General features: G+C 44.9%; 1 protein-coding gene across 4 annotated transcripts in view; it reads right to left on the bottom strand.

The window, feature by feature from the left end:
* Positions 1–20,670, bottom strand: part of NMT2 (N-myristoyltransferase 2) — an 81,693-nt gene that overhangs the window by 40,832 nt on the left and 20,191 nt on the right. Inside the window, exon 1 of one of the 4 annotated variants that reach the window (XM_029238041.1) lies at positions 15,448–15,645. The exons of the other annotated variants lie outside the window; for them this stretch is intronic. Coding sequence (XP_029093874.1) covers positions 15,448–15,557 — 110 coding nt within the window. The 5' untranslated portion in view covers positions 15,558–15,645. Of the gene's footprint in view, positions 1–15,447; positions 15,646–20,670 lie in introns of those variants that run through there. 4 annotated transcript variants of the gene reach the window in all.

Here is a 20,670-nt window from a genome sequence, read left to right as displayed (position 1 = left end):
AGACTCCGCGCTTCCACTGCAGCTGGTGTGGGTTCCATCCCTGGTCGGGGAACTAAGATCCCACGTGCCGCATGCCGTGGCCAAAAAAAAAAAAAAAGGAGAGAACTTCCATCATGTTGAGCAGTGACACCATAGGGTCACCATAGGGTCCACCATAGGGTTACAGCAGCTTAGCCTGTCGTAACTAATACATTAATTTTAAGAGCTCGATTCACAGTATGCAAACCTCAAAGATAAGAAAAAATTTAGATTTCACAGGATTCCACCAGAGAGATCACTTAGCTCCTCCCCACAAGGACCATTAGTAGTTTGATATTATAATCATTTTACAAAATTTTCCCCCTTGATTTCCAACTTGCTGCATAGAAAATGGTGGGATTATAGGCGATTTTAATCGCTGCTGTATTTTCATGCATTTTCTAAGTTGTCTATAAAAACCACAATGCCTCTGCAACTAAAACATTATCAAGATACACCAGAGCTCAAGAACAGATAAATAGATCAAAGAAATGGAGTAGACAGACCAGTTACAACTCACGGCATACAAGAACTTGATATATGACAATGATTATATCATGAATCAGTAGTGAAAACATAAAGTTTTAAATAAATAGTATCAGAAAAACTGACTTTCTATACAGAAAAAATTAAATTAGTTTGCTACTACCCAAGAATCACAAAAACAAATTCCAAATAAGTTAAATACCCAAACGCGGAAAACAAAACCAAAGGCGGTGATTAAGGCAATGATTAAGACCGAAGGCAGTTATTTTTGTTGGTTTTGCTAACATCTATCCATGCCTAGTACAGCGTCTGGCATATATGGTCAAATAAATATCTGTTGAATGAATAAGCAGAAAAATGACAATAACTTCATAATATCAGTGAAGAAAAGAATTCCTTAAATAAGGACCCAAAAGTACAAACCGTAAGATAAAAAGGGGTAACTTGACTACATCAAAGTTAAATATTTTGTGGCAAAGTGATTATAGACAAAATTTTAAAACTACAGAAGTAGGGGAGGTATTTATAAAGCACATGATAAAATATTAAGTCAGAACATATAAAAAGCTCTTTTCCCATTCACATTTTATCTCCAGCATAGTATAGACCGGCAACATAATATCCTGGTCAGGACTGCAGGCATTAGCTAGATTCAGACCACCTGGTTTTGAATCCTGGCTCCACTACTTCCTAGCTGTGTGACTTGGAATATTTTACTTAACCTCTCTGTGCTTCAGTTTCCATACCTGCAAAAGGATGAAGCTTTCAATGAATGGTGTTACAAAAATTGTCAGGATAAAATGAGCTAATACATTAGTTTCAATAGCTGTCAAAGAGAAATCACTCAGTCAATGCTAGCTATTATTATGATTATCCTGCTTTACTTTTCTTCATATAACTTATCACTAGCTAAAAACGCATTATTTATTTATTTGTCTTCCTCTGACTAGAATATAAGATCCATAAGACAGCCTCTTCCATTGTATTCTTAGCACCTAAAACAGTGTCTGAGGTATAAAATAAATATTTGCTGGGTGAATGGGAAATCAATGTAAAAATCAATAGGAAGACAAAACACTGAGAGAAGAATGGGCTGAGGATACGAATAAATGATTCACAGAAGAGGAAACCCTAACAGCCAATAAACTTATGAAAGGGTGCTCAACCTCACCAGCAGCAAGGAAACTGAAAATGAAACCCACTTCAGATTCTACTTTTTATACACTGACTCGCCAAACGTTTTCAAGTCTAATAATATCAGAAGAATGTGAGGAAAGGTAATATTTATATAATGCTGGTACAAGCAATCTGGAAGCAATCTGGCATCCCCACCATAACTAGCATCCACATCATCGCCATCACCACCACCATCACCACCACCATCACCATCACCACCATCATCACTCCCACCATCATTACCACCATCATCACCACCATCATCACCATCATCACTGTCATTGTCATCATCGCCACGGTCGCTGTCAGAGCAGCTAACACTTTAGTGCACTCACCGTGTAAGCACCTTATATATATCAACCTTGTAAATTGTCACAACAACCTTGTGAGGTTAAGTCCTACAATTATAGCTAATCCCATTTCATAGAAGAGGAAACTGCAAGACATAGAGGTTAAGTAACTTGCTGAAAATCACAGCTAAATAATGGCAGAGCCAAGGACTCAAATCAGCCAATCAGGCTCCAGGATTCAGGTAATTACTTCAATATATCGTCTCTTGTTTATGCGTTTCCACTGGATGAATATCTATTTAGATATTTATTGGCAATCTTGAGGTCTTCTTTGGGGAATGACCTCTTCTTTTGTGAACACTTTTTTTTTTTTTTGCGATACGCGGGTCTCTCACTGTTGTGGCCTCTCCCGTTGCGGAGCACAGGCTCCGGACGCGCAGGCTCAGCAGCCATGGCTCACGGGCCCAGCCGCTCCGCGGTATGTGGCATCCTCCCGGACCGGGGCACAAACCCGCGTCCCCTGCATCGGCAGGCGGACTCTCAACCACTGAGCCACCAGGGAAGCCCCTGTGAACACTTTTTATTAGCCTAGTTGTCTTTTTTTGAATGGTAACAGATCTTTAGTGTGTGTGTGTGTGTGTGTGTGTGTGTGTGTGTGTTTAGCTGTAGGTGTGTGTGTGTGTTCTGTTTGGGATACCCAATCACTTTATTCAGAGGGAAATGCACTACCCAGGAGAGAAAATACATGAGGCAGTTTTGGCACAGTTTATGAAAAAGGTAACCCAAAGCAGCATCACAGTGCCCAGGTGATGGAAAAGAACTCACAGCCACAGCTGCGGGGCAGGTGGCTGCGGCAGACTCAAACTCTCCTGGGTACTGGCCACAGGCTGTTCTCATGCTGGACTGGGGCACCCATCTGATACAAGCTGATCACCCGGCCGCCCAACTCAAGAACAGATTTTATCTATAGTTCAGGTTCTTGAAGGCCCACGAGTGAGTCTGTTTTGTCAGTGGCTCATGTGTGCGACTCCAGTCACGACTTCTTCACCCGCTTCCTGCACAAGCGTGATGCACAGTCCAGAGCAAGAAGCTAACCTTGCCGCTGTCATCACCTGGCTTTGTCACAGTCTGACCTCCAGCAGGATTTCAGCCACCTCTTCAACGCGGGAGCTTCATCCCTTGCTCTGTACCTTCCTTCCCCTCCTGGGGCTGATGGAGGAAACACCTGTCAGAAGTTCTTTAAAGCCACATCATCTCTGGTCAAAGCAGTACGTCACGGAGAAGCCCTTGGACGGTTCCGGGCTCAAAGCTGCCCTAGAAGTTTATGATCAGTGAGGGGCAGAAACCTGACAATGATCCTTATCATTATAAAGGTCAGCCAAGGAGGCAGGCAGCAGTAGCTACTGAGGCTGGAGCATTGGGTAGAGGTCACGGTAGGACCAGCCAACAATTCCAATATTTCCATGGGTGTCAGCAGCAGAGGGTGGCTGGCTCCCGGCAGTGGCTGACCAATAAGCCCTGAGCAATCCGGGCCCAGCCAGAGTAGGACCTAGATGATTCCCTTTGCTAGCTTCTGGTCTAGAGTTTGCTAACCAAGTCCCCTTTATTAGATATTGGGCTGTTTCCAAGGTTTTAGTTCTTTTCCCTCTTACTATAATCTAAATGTGGGAAAATACGTTCTCTCTCATTAGCCTTCTCTCTCCACAAGTATTTCATTATTATTCAACACATTTGGGGCCTACTTCCCATAAAAACCCAATTCTAATAAGAGTTAATGTTAACTCATCATAAAATTTTATCAATACTCATTGGCCAGAAACCAGTCTAGCGTGAAATTTAGTTTGTGAAGTAAGACCTGTCTTTGCAGATTATCCAATATCAGAATAAAGGAAGAAATATGTAAGCTGCTCCTAAAAGTTGTTTGGATATCTTTAAGATCACTACATGTAACTGAAAAACTACATTCAAATTGCCCAGCTATTCCACAAGCAAATTTCTTAAAGGCTTACTTCCTTGCATCTTAGGTAAAACTGTTCCAAAAGATAAAATGTTGAACAAAACAAGCAGAAAAATCAAGTTTTCTAAAAAGGTTGAGCTTGTTGGCAGAGTATAACCTTCAAAACAGTCTAGATTAGTGAAAAACTACCCTATTTCCTACAGCCTTTTCTTACTCACGCTCACAAATGTTTTTCTGATAGAAGAATAGCCCATTCACACTAGCTCCTACTTCTATGACTTTTCTCATTTCTGGGCCTTTCAGAGCTTACTGAAGGAAGACGATTAACAAGTTAAAAAAAATGTTTTTTTCTGGCTGAGATTCATTTCAATATTGTATTAGCGCTGTTATAGATAATAAGATTAATGTGTCAGCAAAGTTCACAATTCAGTGTGCTTTTCAAATGATATTCCTATTTGTGAATTCCCTTGCTAAATCCAATACTCATTTTTTACTCTCTCTTTTGTATATTCCGATGCTGCCCATGGACCTACTGTATATTCCGATGCTGCCCATGGACCTACTCAATTCTTTCATTAAATGAACGTTCCAAATGAACGTGGCAAAATATTAGGCTTCTCCTCTCCCCTAGAAAAATCTGGTGAAGAAGTAAGGGGCAAGACATGCCCGGCGGGGAAGGCAAATCACTGTCTCAGGCGGTTAAATCTGCGAGGAGGGGCCAGGAGGCGCCAACAGCAAGAAGGTGATGGTCAAATCCCATGTAGACTGGAGGGATTCCAGGGACCGATGGCTCCGAAGGGGTAGAAACACCGGAACAGAGAAAACACCAGCTCGACCTCGAGTGGAAGGGCTGAGCGATGGGTCTGGGATATGAGACCAAGTATAAAGGCCAGAAACGGGATGCAGAGAAAACATGATTTCAGTGGACAGTCAAGGGTCAGAGGCCAAGCAGAGGTCACACAGGTGTCTCTCTTCTCCAGGAATCACAAAGGTGGACTTGGAGTTCTCAAATACAAAGGACAGGACCTCCCAGATCCAGAAGGGAGCCAGAGGTCACGGTCCACTTGGCGGTGGCAGAGGAAAGAGACAAGGACATTTTTTAAAAGCACAAGCATATGCAAACTATTATATACAGAATGGATAAAAAACAACGTCCTACTGTAGAGCACAGGGAACTATATTCAATATCCTGTGACAAACCACAATGGAAAAGAATACGAAAAAGAATATGTATATGTATAACTTTGCCATACAGCAGAAATTAAAACAACGTTGCAAATCAACTATACTTCATTAAGATAAATTAAGAAAATAAAATAAATGTAAAAGGCACAGAAACACCCCAGGGCTCAGAGAAAGTGTCTAATAGAGAAAGAACAGCCGGCAGTGCCTAGAAGTACAGCTTAAAAGTGGGACAAGCCAGGAGGTGGGCAGGACAGGGATCTCTCTTCTGCCTACATTTATCTTGCCCCCTGACCTTTGGGCTATGGAAGCAGAAAGTCAATCCAAGGAGCTCTGGGGGCTTGACAGCACCCGTGGCACAAGGTCTGTGGTCCTTATCCCTGAGGGTAGGGACCATGCCCAGGACCACGTGTGTACTTGTTAAATCCCTGTTAGATTTGAGAGCCAAATGCTTCAATTTCCCGACAAGACACTCCTACCCAGAGAGATGCACTGACCAGTATTCCAACATCCAACTGAGGGTGAGTGACAGGACTTTCTTGATTCCTGGTTTAATACTCATTTCCACACACCACACCACCTCCTTAAAACTTGTTATCTGGAAAGCTTTTAAAGATATTTATGAAGAAATATTCTGGAGAAGTACTATACACATCCTAGGATACTCATTTCAGCGCTGTCTGTTAGCACAAAAGATTGGAAACAATCTCATGATCTATGAACAGGGGACAGATTAAATGAGAAATGGGACATCCATTCAACAATGGCATGCAGCCTTTTAAAAAATGAGGTTGGGGGAATTCCCGGTGGTCCAGTGGTTAGGACTCCACACCTTCACTGCCGAGGGCCTGGGTTCAATCCCTGGTCAGGGAACTAAGATCCCACAAGCTGTGCAGAACGGCCCAAAAAATAAATAAAAAATGAGGGTGGTCTATGGGTTTTGATATATAATATATATGCAAGGATTTCCAAGATACACTGTTAGATGAAAAATCAAGGTGCAGCAACGGAACGACACATTCCCACTGCTGGTGAATGTCCGTGCACACGTAAGCATGCCCATGCACGCATGCACCTGCCCCGCATCCTTGTACGTGTACAGAATGCCACCAGGAGGACGTGCCAAGAACTGGCATCAGGAGCTGCTCATAGGGAGGGAAGCTCAGGGCTGTCAGAATGAGACTTCCTTTTCACTGGATACCCTTTTTGTGCCTTTTGAAGTTTGTACCATAGGCTCATACTACCTATTCGAAAAATAATAATTAAAAAAAGGTGTCTACAAAATCAAAGGTAATATACAGATGTTCTATTAGTTAGTGTACAGGTCGAGCTGTGCGGGTCGAGTCCCAAAATAACAGCAGCATGGGACACAGAAGCCCACGTCGCGCTCACAGGAAAGTCTCGCTTCCCTCAGTGGGGAAGTTCTGCCGGGAGAAGATCCTTCACCTGCTCTCGGCCATCCCCAGGATCCCTGGGATGTGTGCCGGGCTCACCTGGTCCACGGAGACTTACCATCTCAAACAAGCACACCCTGGCCCTGCTCCTTTGGAAGAAGGGGCCACTAACGGCCTCGGCCACTGGGACCCAACAACAGGAGACTGAACAGACGAGGGTATTCTATTATCTCCACAGAGTCATATGATGGACTAGCCAGCCAGTTCCCGTGACTCCGGAGAAGGCTCTGTAACACCCTGGAAAGATGGTCCTGGCACATCAAGTGACAAACAGGAATTTCCAGTACCAGAGGAGTAGTATATTTGCATTTTTGTAAATATATATGAATTGGAAAATGTGTAAATGAATATGCCAAGTCATTGCCTTTTTGCTTGGTGATACATTCTAATGTTCCATTTTAGAAATGATGCATTTTTGCAAAAAGGTTTTTTTTAAAAACTTCAACTGGAAAAATAAAAAAGGAACTCTGCTTTCAGGGGCTCTTTCTTCGGTTTCTTTAAAATGTTAATAAATACCCACGGGTAGTAAAGAGCAAGTATCTACCCCACTGCCAAATACTAAATGAAGAAATCGTGGGAAAGTATCATAGTAACTGAGTTGCCATCTTTCTCTGGGAAAGCAGTACATGAACTTGACCATGGAGTGAACGCAGAATAGAGGAGCCCATATTCCCCTGGCATGTGTGTTCAAGCCATCAATAGAAGTGCAATGTGCTTACAAAACAGAATTTGCAAAGGTAAATCCCAGCTCAGCTTGGGGCCCGCACCGGGTGACCGTGTGCTGGGTTCTCTCCCGTGACGGGCCACCAACTGAGAGGAACTTAAAGCGTTGCCCAGAAGCGCTACCCGTGGCGGGCGCTCCACAGGCCGGGCCGTGGAGCTGGGGTACCGGGTACTGAGGGGCTGACGCGGCTTCCTCCGGCAGTGCTACCACCCAGAGATGTTCAGTAACCGGATTTCTAAGCCCACGTTGCTTCTTACAAAAATCTGACTTGGTGGAGGCGTGAACGACAGCAGTGCGGGAGGGAAAGGATGCTGGCGTGTGACAGGCTACTGTGGGCTACATGGAACTCGAACCAGAAAGGAGAAGAGACAGCCAGAAAAGAAGCACAGAAGAAAAAGGATCTTATTGCAACTACTGATGCTATCATTAAACGCAGTCCTTTGACGAGACCAAAAGACAAACTCCGAAAGGGTCTTCTATAATCGAGGTGCAATGTCTTTTAAAACAAAGAAATGTATGCATTTATTTCCTTTTAAATTCACTGACATTTATTAGGTTGGCCCAAAAGTTCATGTGGGTTTTTCCATCACATCTACGGAAAACCCAAACGAACTTTCTGGCCAACCCAATAGTATGCCCATTACGCTGGTGAATCTTGGCTCCAGAGGCACTGAAGTTGGTAATCTACAACATATGGGGAGATGAACTTGAAACATTATCAAACAAACTGCTCTGTATTGAGAGTCCACTAGACCATGCAGTTTGTGAACAGGCAGGGGTCGGACAGTCAGACAGCAAGAGGCCCCAAGACCTAAATCTGAATCCAAGATGTGGCCTGGGCAAGTTATTTAAACCTGGAGAGGCCTTAGTCTCCTCACCTGTTATTATAATGATTCAGTGAGAAAAAAAAAATGTATATACAAGGAAAGAAGCCCATAGCAGGAGGAGTTCAAAAGATGAGCTATCATTTTCCCATGCTGGGTCCTATACAGCAAAGAGCACAACTAAGAATGCCACAGTCCACATCCTTCAAAAGCAGAATTCGGAAAAGGAAATCCTTCACGTCTTCATAATGCACACAGGGGAACATCTTTTAAGTTAGAAGTTAGCCTGTCAGTGAAGATGGGGAACCACTGGAATCCACTCAAGTGACCTTTATGAAGCTACCTGTGTGTGCAATTCCCAGATATTACAATGATTGGGGTCTGTGTGAGCAGACAGGTAGACACGTCTCGTGTTCTGTAGGCATGTTTTGAGGTGCCAGCCTTGTTTATTATCTCCTTCTCTGAAAACTACTTTGATTCCAGACCTCCCTGAAGACCTGGCCCTAAATGGTCATGTTGTACCACGTGACAACCCCCTCCGGCTGCCGGCTCACCCTCTGCCACCCCTGCCTGGACCCAGCCTGCTGGTAGCGGACTGATGGAGGGAAGGCTACACAGACAGACAGACCCACCTTCCTGACCTGCTGGTCCTCAATTCTAATAAATTTCAGCCATGCTGTATTTCAAGACAACCTACTGTATGTGTAAAATAAAATCTTTTATGTGAGCCTGTGTGTAGATGTTACACATACATGTTAAACAAGAGACACCAGGAGTTCCTTGGAGGTCCAGTGGTTAGGACTCAGCGCTTTCACTGCTGAGGGCGTGGGCTCAATCCCTGGTTGGGGAACTAAGATCCCACAAGCTGCGTGGTAAGGCCAAAGGAAAAAAAAAAAAAAAGAAGAGAGAGACACCAAAAACTCTGTTCCCACCTACAACGCACCATGTGACCCTGGAGAAGTCACTTACCTAGGAGCCAGAGCTTCCTTCCTGTAAAACAAGGGTTTGCCTGAGAAGATGGCTGGGAGACAGAGCGACTGGTGGAAAGGCACGTGTGAAGGATACACTCAGTAAGGGTCCCAGGGCCTTCGCCAGGGGTTGTCACCCTCAGTGCTAATGACCAGAGAAGGTGTCATGAAAGAAAGCACACCGGAGCTGGACCTTGAACTTGGAGAAGAGGAAGAGGTCAGAGGATTAAGAGACCACTCTCAGAGGGACACTGAGGGAGGCCGTGGCCTATGGGGGGAGCGGAGGATGGACGCCAGTAAATCCCTTTGGTGAACAATGATGCCTGACATTGAGTTGCAAGTTGTTTTCTGCCCTAGGCTATAATCAAATCCCTGCACTCTTGATTCAGCAAATGCTGTGCAGGACAGCCCTGTATTAGTGGTTCCTGCCGGGGGAGGGGGATGAAAGAGAGCTGACTGGATTCCACCAGGGTCAAAGGTCTGGGGAGAAATGCTACAGGACCCAAAGCATTAGGAGCTAGTGATGGGGCAGCTGGGGCCACATGGACGTGCTGGAGGACCACGAAAACCTCGGTCCCCACGAGACCGCCACAAATACGTATGAGCTTGAGCCATTTTGTTAGATATTAAAGAAAAAAGTGATCCTGGAAGGTTAAAGGATGTGGAAACACTTGAGTTTTAGGAAAATTGGAAGAAAAATCCTACCAGCTTCTAGACTAAAAACAAGTCAAAACAAAGAAAAAGAATACGGCTACCTATAAAAGAAAGAGAAGAAGACTGGCAGAGAAACATCTGTTCCACTAAATGCTAGAAGATAATAAAACAATGTTTCTGGAGTTTGAAGGAAAACGATTATCACAGAATTACACTTACACCCAGACTCTGGTTCATGCGTGAGAGCAAAAAGAGGCATCTTCAGACATATAAGAAGTTAGAAAATATATCATCCACCTACTCTAATAAAAAAATTAAGGGAGAAAATAATCAAAGAAGAAAAGGAGGGGGTGTAGTTTATAAGAAATACTGGTAAGCAATGAAAACAGTAATGGAGTCAGGAAGGTTTAAGAAGTTTTTGATACTATGGATGTGACTGTAATGTTAATAGTTAAGAAAAAAGCTTTAATATGACATAAGGGCAAAAATAAAAGAAGGCACACGGAATTGAAATTTCAGATTATTTCAACAAAATCTAGGACATGTAAAGGAAGGAGAAATCCAAACATCCTACATGGTTCGTCTTGTTTGGTAGTACACAGAATATTTTGGACATTGGTTAATTTTTGACATTGATAGAGAAATACAGAAAAAAAGCAAGCTTGCTTGAACTTTAATGATAATTCCTAGAAGAAGAAAAATAGGATACAGAGCTCCTAAACCACTAGAAGGAGAAAAAAAAAAAAAGGAAGAATGGAAACTTGACATATTCTGCAAAACACAAGAATAAGGAAATATTTTGAGTACCCGAGAAGGCTTAAAAAATTCAAAGGCAGGATATGATCTGAGCTGTCCAACACAATGGCCATGACCCACATGGGGCTATTAAATTTAAATGAATTAAAAATGAATAAAATTTAAAAGTCGTCTCCTAAGTCACACTGGTCACAAGTGGCCAGTGACCTCTGTATTGGACATTTCCATCACCGGAGAAAGGTCTAGCAGACAACACTCACAGTCAGCGCAAAATACAACGTAATATGAGTCTATGTAAAGTATGATCCTATTTATGCTAAATATACATTTATATATACCTATAAACAGATAAATATAAATGCAAATTGTTAGTGGAAAGTAATAGATAACAAAAGCGTCTGTGTATAAAGTGCGACCTTATTTATGTAAATATGTGTGTAGGTGTGTATATATATGTATATAAATATAAATAAGTCTGACTTGATTACACTGTCAATAGTGGTAGCTCTTAGAAATGAGATGATGGGGGCTTTTACTCTCCATATACTTTACTGTTTGCATTTTTTTTTTTTTTTTTTTTTTTCTTCAGTATGTGGGCCTCTCACTGTTGTGGCCTCTCCCCGTGCGGAGCACAGGCTCCGGACACGCAGGCTCAGCGGCCATGGCTCACGGGCCCAGCCGCTCCGCGGCATGTGGGATCTTCCCGGACCGGGGCACGAACCCGCGTCCCCTGCATCTGCAGGCGGACTCTCAACCCCTGCGCCACCAGGGAAGCCCTGTTTGCATTTTTAATAAGCATATTTTACAGGACAATGAGTAAAAGTCATTTACATATTTTCAATGGGAGTAACCGCAAACCAACCAACCAACCTCTTTCTTGAACTTGGTACAGAACCTGGTTCCAACCCCAGGGTTAACCCAGTAACTAACTCGAACTCGTAAATATCTACTGTGTACACTCAGGTTAATAAACAATTTCAAGATGGCACAGTAGGTGGCCTATACTTGGAGACTTTCTAGAGTTTAGCCAAACTCTGCAAGAAGTTTGTTCTGGGCCTCAGGGTGATGTCACCCTTTCAGATGTTAAGCCTGAACCGACATTTGATACTTTTAAATGTCATTCCCTAAATTGGGAGGTTGCTTGAGCAAAGGCTGTTAGCTCACCTTTCCATTTAGATTTTTATACTATTGATAACAGATCACGTTTCAGAGGAACAGCTCTGAATTAGCCCTTAAGTTTTCCAGGACAAGAAAAATCTCTGGAGAGTTACAGTAATTTTTTGCGTCTTCCCACCGACTCTACAGTTGACTAAGGAGAAGTTCCCACTGCCCATCTCAACAACAGATAAAATCAGAACTAACAACACAGTGCACACAGAATAACTTCCATTTTTCCTCTTTAAATTGGGGGTAAGAAAAGAGAGGTTAGGGTCTCTGTGCAAAGAATTCTAAAGTTTTAATTTTAATCTTTCCCAAATACCGATCTTTAATTTTTCTAAGAAAAATAACTCATTTAAAATGTCTGGGAATACCCCTCAAATACCAAAACTACTTCAGATCTACCCCAGGGAATAATTTGGTCATTTATCTGCCAACATAGGCACCTTCATATATGCTTATTTTATTCCCTATGTAAATATTCTTGGTAGCTGTCTCTATTCACCTCAGTGAATAATGAGGGCAAGGCTCTCTGCGTGAAAAGGAGATGAAACACATCAGTTCATCCAGGAACTATGCATTCTGCAAGCCAGTGTTGGTAAAGCAAGGAGAGAGATTTGCCAACTTGAATGCTAATTTCATGTAGGGCCAACTGTGTGCTCCCGTTTCCAGCATGGGGCAGTAACTATGCTTAATGCGGGGTAAGCAGGCTAAGAGATAAAGACCAGGACCCACTCTATTTTACAAACTGGAGAAGACGCAGATCAACGGAGCAAGGAGAAGAAGACAGGTGAAGGTAATTCTTACCTATGTAGACAGATTACCTTAGAACATTTTTTTGGGGGGGAGGGGAGGCCCACGCTGCGCGGCAGGCAGGACCTTAGCTCCCTGACTAGGGATCGAACCCATGTCCCCTGCAGTAGAAGTGCAGAATTCTAACCACTGGCCCGTCAGTCCTATCTTAGAACTTTTAATATGCTTTAAAGTTTTCAAGTTCCCTCAAACGCTTTACAAAGACACACTTCCCCTAACTGTAAATCATGTGCTCAAGCAATATTTAAAGCATGTTTCTCGGTAATCCTCTGTCGGTCTACTTCTAATTGCTGCATATCGTTTGAAGATAATAAAGCTACACTTTTTTGAATTTAGTCTTGCTAATTAAAATGGACAATCCCTGCCCTCCCCCATGATTTTTAGAATTCATGAAATCTGAGTAGTGGTGTGCCACTTTCATACTTGGGCGGACCAAAAAGTTAAACGAAGAGCACATTTTCCACAAAAAATAAGATACAGAGATAGTGAGATGCAAGTATTTTATAATATGTCAGCCATTGCTTTTAACTGAACAAAAGTCATATTTCATTTATGGACTTCTGGCATTATCCACAAAATGAAATACCTGTTTTAACTCATAAAATAAAATTCTACAAAAATGGAAGAAAAGCATACACAGTAGTATTTACATTGTGCGGACAAAAGAGTCTAATTTGGTAATTTCCTTTTCCCTGAGGCTCCAGTTTTAATATGTCTAAGACAGCCAGTAAATACATTATACTCAATAGTGTGGGTGAATTAATTCTTATAGGCCACAAGGGTACTATTTAGTAAATGACTGCTTTGTGTACTGACCCATACCTAGTGGCCTCAAAGTGGTAACTCACCTTTAAAGGGTAAAGTGTGTACATACCCATTCCTCCAAAGCCTCATTATTTGTCACCTGATTAAACTGGTGGAATGAAGAGGCCAGGTGTCAAAAAGAGGAGTCCTTCAAATTTTAACAGTTACAAACTTGAGCTACTTAAGAAAAAAATCTAGGTTTCCACTGAGCCATATCATCAGTACCCGAGCCAAATAAAACACAATTACTCCCCCAAATTTGGCACACAGCATCTGAATTCAAATCCAGAAAAGAAGTCCAACTAGCACAGCAACTTGGATTTTCACTAATCTCCTTACATTTTAATAGACTACAATAAACCCATTACAACCATTTCTTCCTTCTAGAAGCTGAAATCATGTTATCTGTTCTTGGTGAAAACCTTTCAGTCCACTGAGCAGCTCTAATTTTGAGTAACTGTGCTAACATATAATTAATGTGCCCATGTACAAAACTGAAAATGTCTGAAGAAGGCATGGAGATGCTTCTGGGTGCTAATCTGGGAACTTCACACAGCCTCCTGCAAGCTTCCCGGGGGGCAGGTCCTGATCAATGGGTACACAGATGAGTAATTCTCTGTACCATGGACATTCTTGACTGTATAAGCAAAGAAGTACATAATCAAACCTTCCAAAGGATGAAGAACAACAAACAGACATTACAGTGGAGAAGGCAGACGTCCAGGGCCTTTGCCAGAAAGACAGGAGCTAAAGTTTTTTGGGTAATGCAACATATTTGCATCTGGGCCCATTGCTGGCACCAGGGCCACTGTTTCAATAACATATCTATATTTAGCTATCTATCAGAGACAAATTTCTATCACTGCACAAACAGAAGTCGAGCTCAGATGTCTGCAGTTTCCTTTCCTCTCTTAAAAAAAAAACATTCTAGACCAGACTGATAACATTCTGTACTTGCAGCTGCCACTGAAAAATATTCATGCCAATGAAAGATACATTTAGTCAGCTTTTCTTTTTCTTGATCTTTTAATATTTTATAACACATTAAAGCTCAAAGTTCCTTTCTTAAACAAATCTTCAAGCAGACGCTAAATAGAATGCAAATACTTTACACTTTAAATCATCAATCATTTAAAGAATCCTCTCCATGAACTGAATAAATAAGCCATCTGTGACTACGGCCTCCCTATCATGTTTTTAAGCTGACCCACTTCTTCCCGGGTCACCATGGTTTGTAAAATCTCACTTCTAAGGGGATGAGTGCTCGGTGCCAGCTCATAGTTCGCATTCAACTCGGGAAAAGGGTAACGTAAACCCCAGGCAGCATTTAAAATGACCTCCTCTACCTACAAAAACAGAACTTCAATACCCCCCCCCCACCGGAAGCAATCTTTTCTCCAACCGGAGAGCAAATCAAGTCTGCGAGGGAGAAAATGAGCCAGTTAAAGGAGGAAGAAACCTGATCAGGTGTTAAAACGCATGGCTCTGGACATCAACCAGCAAGCAGGATCGGGTCCGGTCGGCGGGAGCTGCTCCCCAAGACTGAGCTGAAATCAAGGTCGGACCCGCTTCTAGGGATGCTGACCCACTTCTAGAGATGGGACCCGCTCGGCGGCGGTGAACCTGCGCGTCCCCAGGAGCCTGGCCGGGACCCCCGGCGACCCCGGCCCGGCCCGGCGCGGGGCGGGGCGGCCGGGGCGGCACAACTTTCCGCAGCTCCCCGCCAGCGGCGCCGAAACGGGCAGGCGCGAATCTCAAGCCGCTCCCCGCCATCAGCGGCTCTTTTCTCCCGGTGGTGGTGGCGGCTGGGGGAGGGGTGGGAGGACTTCAGGAGAGGATAACAAGGAGCGGAGAGAGGAGGACCACTTCCCACCGGCCAGGCCGCCACAAAGGGAAGGGCGCCGCGCCCCCCTCGGTGTCACCGAGTCTCACGCCTGAAGGGATGCGAACGCGCGAGGGCCGGCGGGCCGCGCGGCAGGTGACAGCGGCGTGGCGGGTCCCCACGCCTCCCCGCCCACCCGGGGCCTCGCCTCCGCCGCGCGGCTCCGCGAGCGAGACGCGCCCCCCGGACCTCCCGCCGCCCGTGAGCCCCGCGAAAGCCACGCGGGGGGCCGCCCGCCGCTCAGCGGTGCGGCCGCCGCGCCCCGGAGCCGGCGCCCGCGAGGAGCCCCGGGCGCGCCTACCCCTTGGCGTGCTCCGTCTCCTCCTCATTGTCCCCGTCGATCCCGCACGTGTCCTGGTCGTCCAGCTCCAGGCTCTGCTGGCTTGCCGCGGACTCGCTGTCCTCCGCCATCGCGGCGGCGCGGGCTGGGGCGGCGCTCCGGGAAGCTGGCGCTGAGGGCCGGCGCAGCGGAGGCGGCGCAGCGAGCAGCTCCCTCTAGCGCCGCCCGCCGTCTCCTCAGAGCCCGAGCCGCAGGCGTGCCCGCCCCTCCTCGCCCCGCCCCTCCTCGCATGGCTCCGCCCCGCCCCCCGAGCCCGCCCCCTGCGGCCCGGTTGGGTGGCGGGCGGTCCGCGCGACCCCGCGGCCCGGGGTAGGGAGCGGGCGGGGCGGAGGGTAGTAGGGGTGGTCGCGACCCGCTGCGCGCAGGAGCGTGGTCCTGGATCCCGGCCGGTGCCTGAACCCTGCTCTCGCCTCTGAATGGCGCAACCTGAAGACCCCGAATCCTGAGTCTTCGTTTTGGGAGCACAGGCAACGCGATTTTACATCTCTTCGTATTAGGAAGACTTTTAACTCTTTGCAGGAAATTCTTACTCAGGGGTAGGCGTGCCAAGACCACTGGTTTCCAGAACCCTAACCCCCGCCCTTCACCCCATCCCCAACCACGTACGCTTTGTAAAAGTTCCATTTCATATGTCGCTGTCTTTCCAGTATACTATAAAGTCAAAGCCAGAGTCAAAACAGAGTGCTTCCAGCCTTCCCGCCTCTCCGTTCCAACGAGACTCGCAGCCCTAAAACTCTTGACAGAGAAAAATGTGGAACTGCCCCTGTTTTTGCTGGACGGCTTAGACCACAACCATCTTTGGGGAAATGGGACTTGTCCATGATGCTGGGGTCTTGGACAGTGTCAGTGAGTGAGGCCACTCTGGCGTCCTCAAGTGAAGGTTATGACCTAGACCTCCGAGCAAAAGTGGGTGGCCTTCTAGGCTCAGATGGTCCCGTTTCTCTCCCCGTGAACGCAGGAGGGGAAGGAGGCACCCCGAGGATTGCCAAATAAAACGCGGGTGAAGTCCAAACTCTTATTTGCTGTTGCAGTCTGTACACCCCGGTCCCTTCCTTTGTTCTCCTTTCATGAGCAGAGTTCAAGGTCCCACTGGGTCATGGGAAGCCTACATGGCTTTACAAAGGCAGTGGAAAGATAGTTATCAGAAATGCTCAGAGAGGAAAAAAGAGGCTTTTAAAAGCCACCCGAAATTTTTGGTGCGGGTCCTTTTTTTTGCAAAAGGCATTGGGAGCATTTTGGGGCTCCTTTTTTTCCCCACAAGCCAGACCGTGCCCTTAAAATACGGTAAGATAGGAGTATCTAGAGACAAAAATTGCAGAGCTATTTCAAAGTTCACCAGACTTTTATGACTGACTGAGGTTGAGCCAGCAAAGGTTCTGTAAGAAGTGCAAAATGGGGCCAAACCACGAAGGAAATACAATGCTTTCTTTCACAATTGCAATGATTTCTGAGGCAGAAAGTCACATGTGGCCTCTAGCTTCAAACTTTAGGCAAATATAGATCAGTGAATTTCCCGCTGCTCGTCCCTGTGAACGGGAAGAGTTGGCTAACGGTAACCTGGTTGGGTAGTCAGCAGGACGCTGCAAATCTATCCCATCAGTTGCTATAGCCTATTGGAAGGGTTCTCTAAAATGTTTTAAAAATACAAAGCCGCGTCAGCAGACACGTATTATTTATATGAATTCTCAAGAAATTTTGACTGAGAACCTCTCAAAAAGAATAAGAAAACAAATAATCCTGGAGAAATATTAAAATGAGGGTATCAAAAACCAGTTAAGGGCTTCCCTGGTGGCGCAGTGGTTGAGAGTCCACCTGCCGATGCAGGGGACACGGGTTCATGCCCCGGTCCGGGAGGATCCCACATGCCACGGAGCGGCTGGGCCCGTGAGCCATGGCCGCTGAGCCTGCGCGTCCGGAGCCTGTGCTCCACAGCGGGAGAGGCCACAACAGTGAGAGGCCCGCGTACCGCAAAAAAAAAAAAAAAAAAAAAAACCAGTTAAACACTGGAAAGCAATGATAAATAGGGAACATCTGTTCCCCAGAATGCAAAGAAGTTGGCCCAGATGACTCTTTGGTACTGGATGGAGGTATTACATAATACAAACGTGTGTCATCATTAATAATTTGAAGGAGGATAGAGTTTGCCGACAACCCTGGAAAATTCTTAAATCCTATTGTTATGCATAGAAACTCACTATGTTTCTAAAAATTTTTGCTTCTTCCTCTGGTTTAATCCCAGAGTTTGGGGGACTGGAAGCAGGTGGTATCTTCTAGAATCTCAGATCCAACATTTATTTGGGGGAAGAGAGTACTGTACAGTGATTACTAGTGTGTTAAAAGAAGCTCTTGGAAATTTCCTATCCTACTTGACTCATCTCTTATTATAGATGTAAGATCATAGTTGTATAATTAGTCTTGTTTTATTTAAACTATGGTAACTTTTTGCTTTTAAAAAAATTGTGCTAAATTACACATACCATAAAATTTACCATCTTAACCATTTCTAAGTGTACAGTTCAGTAGTGTTAAGTACATTCACATTGTTGTGCAAGCCCACCTCCAGAGCTTTTCCATCTTGCAAAAATGTAACTATAACCATTAAACAACCCCCCATTTACCCCTCTCTCCAGCCCCTGGCAACCACCTATGGATCTGACTACTTTCTATCCCTCTGAATTTGTCTACTCTAGGTACCTTGTATAAGTGGAATCATAGTCTTTTTGTGACTAGCTTATTTCCCTTAGCAAAATGTCCTCAAGGTTCATCTGTGTTGTACCATGTATCAGAATTTTCTTCCTTTCTAAGACTGAATAATATTCTGTTGTATGAATAACATTCTGTTGTATGAATAACATTGTATTATTGTAAATCATAAGATCCTATACTTTGAGGCTGATGCTGTGATTTGGGTGAGATGTTGGGGAGTCTTGTGGGCGAGAGGAAAATGTGAACATAAGATGGATGTGATGTAAGAAGGATGTGAATAACTGTCCAGAAGGTAGATTGATAGATTCATTGCAAAACTATGGCCTCAAATCTCTTCTCCTGTCGTTGGCAGCTCCTCCCATCAAGAGATGGAACCAACGTCCCCACCACTTGATTCTGGGGTGACCAACAACATTTGCAGAAGTGACGGTGTGGCAGTTTGGCACATAGAGTATACCCTTTTGCTTCCTCTATCCCTTTACTTCCAGCAAAAAGAAATTCTGATGATACAGGGTGTGTATCTAGGATACATCATATTTATTAATATGAGAACTAATGAACTCTGGCCAAAGGGAGGCTTGCACGCTCTACTCTACCCAGTGGAATGCTTCCCCTCCACAGGCACAAGCCTAGGTTAGCCTGTGGGCTGGACCTGGAGTGAGCCCAGACCTCCTGGGCTCTCCAGTTCTTGGTCAGTCTGCCAACTGACCACGGACACGTGAGCGAGCCCCACTGAGTTTAGCATAACTGCCCAGCTGACCCATAGATGTGTGAGAAATAATCCATGGTCATTGTTTAAAGCCATTAAGTTGTGGAGTGTTTTTTGTTTTTGTTTTGTTTTGTTTAATGCAGCAATAACTAAATGATATACTACAGAAAAGCAAAGACCAAAAGAAAATCTTAAAGATTGACACATCCTTTATCATCAACTTGATAACTGTCTATGTATCAGGGTACGTCTGAAAAAGACTCCTGCCAAGTCGAAAGTTTGCACGTTCCTCTCTGTACTCACAAAAGCAATGCCCATTACTTTTGCATTGTGTTAACTCTTCCTGATAGCCGGTCTGCTTCACACTCAGGTTGACTTGATCGTAATTTAAAAAAAAAAAAAAAAAGACTCCATTTCTAATTGTGGAGGAAACTATGACTACTACGCTGTACCTTTGCAATTGTGTGTTTGACAGGCACTTTTTAGGGTCAGTGTGAGCGCAGTTTTCACCTCCCATTACTTATGATTCTGCTGAAAAGTCTTCCTACTTGTTCAAACTAGCAGGGTGGTGCCACCAGACCAGCTGCATTATGGAGCTTCACTGTTGGTGCGACTGTCTTGCACCCCGTAGGACAAAGTAGAGTGTGAGGGGGACGCCAAGGAAACTGCCAAAGGATGTAGAGATGATGCCATAGCATGAGCTAGAAGGTGCCTTAAGTCTGTAAACAAGGTCATTTCACGACCACACCCTGTTGCCACCTGTGAATATACCCAGGCTTTGTTCACCAACACATCACTGGATGGTGTAGTGCCAAAGTTTATCAGTTCTTTCATGAATAAAAACTGTCTATTCCAGAAGCACATTCTCATCAGAAATTTTTACTTGAAGTATTAAGTACGAAAGGAGGCAAAAGGATCTATTCTAGCCTGTCCAGGATTAGGGTTTCCCAGTCCTCTCAGGAAGAAAGGGTGGAGGAGAAAGGAAAAGAGTAAAGGAAGTAGGGAGAGTAGGTAAGGGAGTGGAAGGGGGGAGGGGCAGATCAAGAAAGGGACGCTAGTGGGATACAGGGAAGCAAAGAAAGGCGTAGGGACTCAGCTGCCAGCAGCCCAAAGGCCACAAGGGCCTCCCAGATGAGAGGACTCCCTGCCTCCAGCCTCTACCTCCCTTTAGATCCTTTTCAACAGTGCTGCTCAAATGATCCTTCTATAGCAATCTGATCAGTCCCCTGACTTAGAACTTCTGCAAGTCCCAATTGCTTTCTGCACTGAGTCAAAGCTCCTTAGGTGAGCATTCAAGGCCACCCACAAACTAACTTCACCTTGCCTCTGGTCTCACCCTCCCCAAGCTTCCCCATGACCAGCATACTGTTTCCGCTAGGATACTCCATCCAGTCTCTAAACGCACCAGGTCTTTACTTAGATTTCACTTGTCTCTTCCCCCTTGTCTCATCCATCACTAATGACAGGTCAGATGTTGCTTCCCTGTCAAGCTTCCCAGACACCAGAGAGTTGCCCAGTGTCCTCTGCTCCCAAGGCCCTCTGTTCATGCCTCTGTTACCAATGCAGTAATGAATCTTTTTCTATGCCTGCAACCATCCCATCATGTGACTGTCAGCTCTGAAGAGTCCTGCTCCGTTTACTGGTCTCAGTAGCCCTGTCACCCGACAGCGCCTGGCCCAGAATGAACGAATGAATGAATGTCTCTTCCACCTCGTTTCTCCCTACATGCAAACCCATCACCTTTTGATGGTTTACTTGCAGAGGCATTC

The sequence above is a fragment of the Monodon monoceros genome, unplaced genomic scaffold (assembly GCF_005190385.1).
Source record: "Monodon monoceros isolate NGI ecotype Baffin Bay Population unplaced genomic scaffold, NGI_Narwhal_1 Super_Scaffold_21, whole genome shotgun sequence".
In the NCBI taxonomy this organism is placed as follows: Eukaryota; Metazoa; Chordata; class Mammalia; order Artiodactyla; family Monodontidae; genus Monodon; species Monodon monoceros.
This window is presented reverse-complemented; position numbering and strand designations above follow the sequence as displayed.